The 8658-nt window shown below is 43.9% G+C and overlaps 1 protein-coding gene across 1 annotated transcript; it reads right to left on the bottom strand.

Annotated features, from left to right (window-relative positions):
* Nucleotides 1–522: 522 nt before the first annotated feature.
* LOC308306755 (phosphatidylcholine:ceramide cholinephosphotransferase 2-like) lies at nucleotides 523–1716 on the bottom strand (the record flags this gene model as incomplete). Its single annotated transcript, XM_080751800.1, has 1 exon — nucleotides 523–1716. One exon carries the CDS (start codon nucleotides 1714–1716, stop codon nucleotides 523–525), a length of 1194 nt encoding a protein of 397 aa, XP_080607926.1.
* Between the last annotated feature and the right edge of the window lie 6942 nt (nucleotides 1717–8658).

Genomic DNA, 8658 nt, shown 5'->3' with positions numbered 1-8658 from the left:
ATTAGGGAAACCTCCGTCCGTCCGTCCGTCCGTCCGTCCGTCCGTCCGTCCGTCCGTGAGTCCTCGCTTACATCATTTCAAACCCTTGAAATAACACAGAGTGACATCATCATGGGAACATGGTGAATCATGAAATCAGGGTATAAATACTACCGGTGGAACGCAAATCTCTAGTAATACTAAGAGTGTTCTTTCCTATTTATTGTCTGGATAGCCAAAATGTATTAGGGTGTCTTACTGGTATGTTGTGAAATGAACAATACAAAACAATGAACAAAAACCAGGTTCACTTTGCTGGCAAAATAATAAATAATAAAATAAAATCTCTTACCAGCTAGCACAATAGTGTGTTCCCTATAGAAACAACATTAATTAAGAAATAGTGAAATAGCCAATCTACAAGCTTGCAACGTGAGGTGAATTGACACATTGCACGCTATTTTCATGAGTTTGGGTCCCAGGCAAAACGTCTAATCTCTCTGTTGGGTCTCGACCTGAAAATTATGTTGAGAATTATGTTTCTCATCTCTCTGTCCGATCCAATTCCTCCATCAGCTGCAAACCAGCGATGTGCGAAGTTGATTCTGATTCTGATTCATTGGTCTCCCCTCCTCCTTCCACCATGCCTAATCGCTGTTTCCAGCCAGGTGAGAGAAAGAAAGGCCAGGAGAAGACAAGTGGGACGGTTGTCTGGACGTTTCTCTCGAGGAAGTTGAACACAGGGTTCCACCAGACCCTCGACAGGTAGTTAGGCACCTGTTGCAGTGCATGCGTATTGGCCATTTCGTGGTAGACCCAGAATAACCTGGTGGTGAAGAAGTAGGCAATGATGATGTCGATGCTGTAGTGCCCGTGACTAATCAGGATGAAGATTATTCCCGTGGCGCTTGCCAACCAACACAGCCAATGGTACAACCACATCGATGGTGGGGAGTACTCTTTGATGAAGAGGTAGAGGAGAGACAGCATGACGGTGTGCCCACTGTAGAGATAATCACCACACATTCCATGAGACTTTGTCAAACCCATACCTCCTCCTGACATGAGCTTTAGTAGCCTCCAAACCTGAGCTGTAGTGTCATTATGCAACTTGGGAGCACAGACAATGTGTTTACCAGGAACAGGCAACGTTGTAATGTACATGGTGACACAGCGATACATGTACAGAGTACCAAGCAGAAAGAAATACCTACGACTTATTATAGACTTGTGTTTTAGAGCCAGCCACTGGATGGACCACATTAGTAGTAGTACGAATCCGATGGCCTCGGTTACTGTCAACGCCCCAGGGATTTCATCTACGTAGTCTAAGAACTTATCAGGGAGGGGTTGGGTGTGCAAAGTTTCGGGCATACTCTCGTGCACCGCGTTGATGGTCATCGCAGTCAGGATACCGACAAGCACGGTGTAGAGGAAGGCCAGGCCTGTCTTCCACCACTCGTTAGGCAGCCGGTCTGTGTTTCCCTTAGGGATCGGGATTTCAGTGTAGTCACAGTTATGGCCGATGCTGTCAATGTCACGCGCACCCGCTGGTGCTAGAGACGTGTCAATGGCGGCGGACGCTGCAGAGGAGGGGGGTGGGCAAACCAGGTCGCTGTTGGCGACCTGACATGGTGGGTGGCGTGGGATCGATGGCAGACTCTCGGGTATTGTCACTGTGATTTCCAAGTGGGCAGGGATGCCATCATTGTCATGGACAAGTTCAGAAGTGGCCATTGAAGATGAAGGGAACCCAATTACAAGTTTGTTGACACCTCAAGAATCACACCCCAGGAATGAATCACCTGGCCAATCAGGACAGTGTAATGTTTCAATCACATATAGGCTATCAATATCAATATATAGGCTGGATCAGATCAGATCCAATCAATTCAGAATTAATGTGTTAGTTGGTTATCTCTTCGGGTGCAATCACGTGACGCTTGCAACAAGTGCAGGACTCAATAGTGTTTCCTCATCAATGCCGTCCGGCCTCTGGAGTCCAGTGGTTCACAAGACCTATATAGGCAGAGATGTTTCTGTCACGACTTATGACGCAATATGGTTTTCCATATATGGTGCTGTGCAGCACCATATATGGAGTCCGCTGTGCTCTAAAACACGGTTATCTAAACAGTGGGTGGGACCCATTTGTGGGTCACAGACTTGAGTAAAAATCCAATTTTATTTTCCTATATTTAGAAATGTTTTATATTTCAAAAGATTAATTACCTTTTTATCTATCTATAAATGCGAGAAGTCTCTGCGTGTCTGTCTGCGTGTATGTAATCCGCGTATCTCGAGAACCGTTCGTCCCACCGGCTTCAGATTCGGCACGCGCGTTCTCCGCCGCGGCGCGGAATGCAGTGCCCGGCCTCGACCCGACCCGACGCGCGTTTTTGTCCGAAACGGCGCAAAACGTTCGGAATCTCCTTATGCGGAGCTGATTGTTGATTGTTGACATCAGGCTGTTCCGGAGGAAATCGGCGCAAGCGCTGACTCATTGTGACATCATTTCATAAAAGGCTCTGACATCGCGTACGCAACATGAGTCAACACAAAATGCCATGGTTATGTATCTCCATATATGGGCATATGGGCAGATCTCCATATGGGCTACATATATGGGCATATGGGCACTGCTGACTCATATGGGCATAAAGGGGACACAGATATATGGGCATAAATGGACGTATCGGCACAAGGGCTGACTCATACAGAGATCTCCATATATGGGCATATGGGCAGATCTCCATATGGGCTACATATATGGGCATATGGGCAGGGCATATGGGCAATCTGACATCACTTCTGCTGACTCACGGCGCAAAACGTTCGGAGGCTGTTCCGGAGGAAATCGACCCGACGCGCGTTTTTTCCGAAACGGCGCAAAACGTTCGGAAGATTGTTGACATCAGGCTGTTCCGGAGGAAATCGGCGAAAGCTCTGACTCATTGTGACATCACTTCATAAAAGGCTCTGACATCACGTACGCCACATGAGTCAACAAAAAATCTCTGTGAGTGTGTATCTCCTTATGCGGGGTTGATTGTTGACATCAGGCTGTTCCGGAGGAAATCGGCGAAAGCTCTGACTCATTGTGACATCACTTCATAAAAGGCTCTGACATCACGTACGCCACATGAGTCAACAAAAAATCTCTGTATGTATGTAATCCGCGTATCTCGAGAACCGTTCGTCCCACGGGCACGCGCGTTCTCCATATATGGGCATAAAATGAATGCCCCCATATATGGGCATAAAATGGATTGCAGACAGACAGATACAGATATCTCCATATATGGACATAAATGGACAGAGGCAAACAGATGGTCAAAGATCTCCATATATGGGCATAAAATGGACGCAGACAGACAGATACAGATATCTCCATATATGGGCATAAATGGACACAGGCAAACAGATGTTCAAAACGGGTCCTATGACAACAGGTATAATGAGGTTTGCATTAAAGGGGGAACCGGCACTGTGTCTGCAACACAGTTGGAGGCACAGACAGATACTCCATATATGGGCATAAAATGGACGCAGATAGACAGATATCTCCATATATGGGCATAAAATGGACCCAGAACTATAACTGCAGTGATCTCCATATATGGACATAAAATGGACGCCGACAGACAGACAGACAGATACAGATATCTCCATATATGGGCATAAATGGACACAGGCAGACAGATGGTCAAAACGGGTCCTATGAAAACAGGTATAATGGGGTTTGCATTAAAGGGCGGGGCATTCATTCCCTATTTACATTGTTCCGAGTTGGCCAGGTCGCCGACTAGACGCTGTTCCGGAGGAAATCGGCGAAAGCTCTGACTCATTGTGACATCACTTCATAAAAGGCTCTGACATCACGTACGCCACATGAGTCAACAAAAAATCTCTGTGAGTGTGTATGTATGTATGTAATCCGCGTATCTCGAGAACCGTTCGTCCCACGGGCACGCGCGTTCTCCATATATGGGCATAAAATGAATGCCCCCATATATGGGCATACAATGGATTGCAGACAGACAGATACAGATATCTCCATATATGGACATAAATGGACAGAGGCAAACAGATGGTCAAAGATCTCCATATATGGGCATAAAATGGACGCAGACAGACAGATACAAATATCTCCATATATGGGCATAAATGGACACAGGCAAACAGATGTTCAAAACGGGTCCTATGACAACAGGTATAATGAGGTTTGCATTAAAGGGGGAACCGGCACTGTGTCTGCAACACAGTTGGAGGCACAGACAGATACTCCATATGGGCATAAAATGGACGCAGATAGACAGATATCTCCATATATGGGCATAAAATGGACCCAGAACTATAACTGCAGTGATCTCCATATATGGACATAAAATGGACGCCGACAGACAGACAGACAGATACAGATATCTCCATATATGGGCATAAATGGACACAGGCAGACAGATGGTCAAAACGGGTCCTATGAAAACAGGTATAATGGGGTTTGCATTAAAGGGCGGGGCATTCATTCCCTATTTACATTGTAGTGATCTCCATATATGGACATAAAATGGACACCGACAGACAGACAGATACAGATATCTCCATATATGGGCATAAATGGACACAGGCAGACAGATGGTCAAAACGGGTCCTATGAAAACAGGTATAATGGGGTTTGCATCAAAGGGCGGGGCATTCATTCCCTATTTACATTGTTCCGAGTTGGCCAGGTCGCCGACTAGACGCTGGGCCGCCCGAAGGGCGGCCCAGCTTCTAGTTATTAATAAAAACAAACAAAAAGATATTGTATACATTTTAAAACAAACAATCAAACAAATCTAATACATTCCATAAATAAAACAATAATAATAACTAGAAAGATGCAATTCACCGTTTGTCAGCCTTCTGATTGGTCCCTGAGACTCCCTGACTGGCCAACCAGAAAAAACATTCACTTTTCGCTACCGGGGTTGGAGTTATGCAGTGGGACAAAGTCCCTTCAGTCTTTCACCGCGGTGCCGTGATGCGGAGCACGGCCGGGGCGATATACCGTAGATATATTAGATAGGTATTTTAAATGGGCAGAATTACAATTAAAATACATTTTATGTTGACAGCCAGCCTATAATTCCACAAAATCCTTCCCAAGATGAATTGCGCTTTCTCTCTCTCTCTCTCTCTCTGTCCTCTGCCTGTTTCAGAGGATTAAACTAATTAAAACGTGTATTTTCGGGGGAAAACCCCTGTTTTGCAATGTACTGTAACTTCAGTACTTTTTTGTTCCTTTTTTATTAATATCTCGTAGATGTTTTTCTTTTGGTACTTTAACACTTCGCCAGCCAAAATAGAATGGTGGTTGGTAGATTAGCCGTGACATTTCTATTATTGTATTGTGATCTGAGACATAATATTATGTTTATAAACATGAGCCCGCCGCCCCTCCTTCTTGGACATTTTCGGATCAAAATCATTTATTTCCGGTTTTAATGACAAAGTCCGGGAAAGTACGGCGCGGCTGAGACTCCTTGCTGGGATGTGCGATATACTACGGTTTTAACATTAAGGGGCTCCCCGTGGCTTGGAAAGGGTTAAATAGCAATAATGAGGCTATGAAAAATATTTCCCCCCCATTCACTTCCATTATAAAAACAATCTGCCCTGGCTTTTTCGTCCCACCTAGTAACAGAGCAAAATGGGGCGGGATTTGACAAAGAGTGGATTGGAAATTGCAAGTGTGGTTGCTGTTAACTCTAATGGAGCCAATGAAATAGGGGGAACATCACAATATCAAGGTATTGTATGTCAGATAATGAAAAAATAGACAAGAACTGGTTGCCCCAATTAGACATCAGACTATTGTTCTTCAAGGTGTTTTTACTCATCATCTGATGTAACGATTTCTCAAAGGGTTTTCCCATTGAAGTGTCCTTTCCATTCTTACTTCCTCGCTTAATATTATCAAAGCAGATGTCCAAATACTTCACTTTATATCGGGAATCTTCATCCGTACATCATAGATGACTGACGTCATATGGCTGACGTCATATACTGGCTAAGTGAGATCCACTTTGGAGCCATTATTAGTACTAGAGGTTTGTGCCCGTTTCCCCCGTTTTATAGTAAGTGAAACATGATCGATCATGGATATTGGCCCACTTATAGTCTGGTCATGTGAAGCTCATCAGTCACCAGTCCTCAAGTTTATCGGACATATGCCTGTTTATGCCCATCTATGCCCATCTGGCATAATTATGCTATGATATGGGCATAGCATAGACGGCCCCTCTCATGGCCATTATATAGAGGGCATGCGCAATTGCGCATGCATAAAGTGAATGGCAAATTGAGTGTCAAAGTGAGTTTAATGTTGTTTAACGCAATCAGATAGGACTTTTCTGTTTGGATGTATGGGCTGTCAAGGCCAGAAAGTATTTTTTTTGCCATTCAATAGGCGTTCGCGCATAACTTCCGGGTATGATGTCTCCCTCTACTGTATGCCTCAATATTATGACATCACCCTTTATATTTCTATCAAGTCGCACTTATTGATGGTGACGTCACCAAGAATGCTGGTCCCTCATTGATTTTATGGTGATGATATACTTCAATGGGACATCACAAACATCACAACAGATAATTATTTTTGCGACCAAAGGTCGCAGTTTACCATGAGAAATGTTGCAGCTTGTCTCCGACTGTCTGTGTCAGTCAGTCAGTCAGTCAGTCAGTCAGTACACATTTTTACAGTCTATTGGTTGGTTCCCTTGTCACTGTGACATCACAGGTGATATCACAGGTGACATCACCAATGTAAAAGTCCATATGGGTATTCCCCAGAATCTCTTTTATGCCCATATATGAAGATCCCTGATGTCATCAATCCCAGGCCCTAACTGTCCCAAGAGCCTGCTTTATTCTGATTTACACCCTACCTTCCCCAAAAACAATCCTGATTCTGCGGAATTCTGCGGAGAACAAGTCTTGTTTCTGTGGACATTAAAAAAACAACCTAAAATTACCAGTTATCAAGCTAAAAGTTATATAGTTCTAATAATCAAGTAAAACCCTTCATGAAATAGCTACAATTAATTGTAATTAGTGGTTAGAATAATAAAATATTCGAAAGGTTAGCGTTTTGAGAATACAAATCTATTCTTTTTTTAAATGTTATTGTTTTTAATAATTACTTTCTGTTGCAAAGACTATATTGTCATCCAAACCATGCCCATAGTAACCACATTTTAGAGGATGGCCTACCTACTACCTAGTATTTAGTGTCTGGCCCCTAAATATCTCTCAGAGCTCCTGGAACCCTATGTCCCCACCAGAGTCCTGAGATCTGCTGATAAGCAGCTGCTGGTTGAGCTGGTTCCCAAAAAAACAACCAGAGGGGCCCGCGCTTTCGCGGTTGCAGCCCCCAGGCTATGGAACAGCCTGCCCTTCTCGATCAGGTCTGCTACATCTATAAGCGTTTTTTAAATCTCAGGTTAAAACTCACCTATTTTCTCTAGCTTTTAATCTCACCTTTTACGTTTGCCTTTATACTACATTATGTGTTTTGTGTTCTTCTTGACATTTGTTATATGTACATGCTCATGCTTTTATTGTTTGCTCCTTCTCTGTACAGCACTTTGGTCAATTTCGGTTGTTTTAAATGTGCTTTATAAATAAAGTCTGATTTGATTTGATTTGATTTGATTTAGTATGGGTGTAGTATTTATTTATTCTCTTCTGCATTTTCATTGTTATTGCCAGGCACAGAGAGGAACTATAGCTCAGGTCGGACACAGTTTCTGTCAGGAATGTGGAGACAGTGGGACCATCCAGCGTCAGTGCAACTAGCAGGAGGGAAGCTAAGCTATTCCCCCAGGCTCTGTATGAGGTGGCCACTGGCCAGACCATGTACAAATCGTTTTATAATAGTAATGACTACTCCCGCCTACCGCCACTCGCGACTGTTATTCCGCGGACGTCAGAAAAGTCTGCCAATGGCCGAGAAATCCGCGGTTGGTCGCGAATTCCGCGATAAATTCTGTGATCACGGAATCGTGGATTCCTGGGGGGACTAATTAATAAAGGATAAAATAAATAAAATGTCCATATACAGTATGGGCATTCCCAGATGATGCCCTGTTAGGGTACCCCTTATGCCCTATGGAGATCCCCAGGCATCAAACCCAGGCTCTAACTTGCAAAGGCCCTGCTTGGCTTTACTAATTAACATACGTTTTATGCCCATATATGGAGATCCCTGTCCCAATGTCATCAATATCAAGGACATATCTGGGAATGCCCATATTTGGTAATGCCCATATGTGGGCATTTTTTGACATAACATTGTTGACTATCATGCAGGGCTCTCCATATACTGGTAACTGGTCCGATACATCACTGGCCAGATGGCAAGAATTGACGCAACCTCACCCTTTAGGGCTTGGTCGCATGTCGCCGTGAGGCATCATACTAGTTATATGCCCAGAATTTGAAGTGACATTTTCTCCCAATACTTCAATGGGAAAACCCTTAGAGAAAAAAGTTACATCAGATGATGAGTAAAAAAACGTCAAGAATAAGTGTGTTTCCGGGCAGGCTATGTGTTTATCCGAGGCCCCGAGGACACTGCACTGTCTCATATCCAGCAGCCTTTACCATGCATATCATAAGGATGGCAAGTCTGTT

The sequence above is a fragment of the Nannobrachium achirus genome (genome assembly GCF_963921795.1).
Source record: "Nannobrachium achirus genome assembly, chromosome: 21".
In the NCBI taxonomy this organism is placed as follows: Eukaryota; Metazoa; Chordata; class Actinopteri; order Myctophiformes; family Myctophidae; genus Nannobrachium; species Nannobrachium achirus.
The sequence above is the reverse complement of the archived record's forward strand: the minus strand, read 5'-3'. Positions and strand labels throughout refer to the sequence as shown.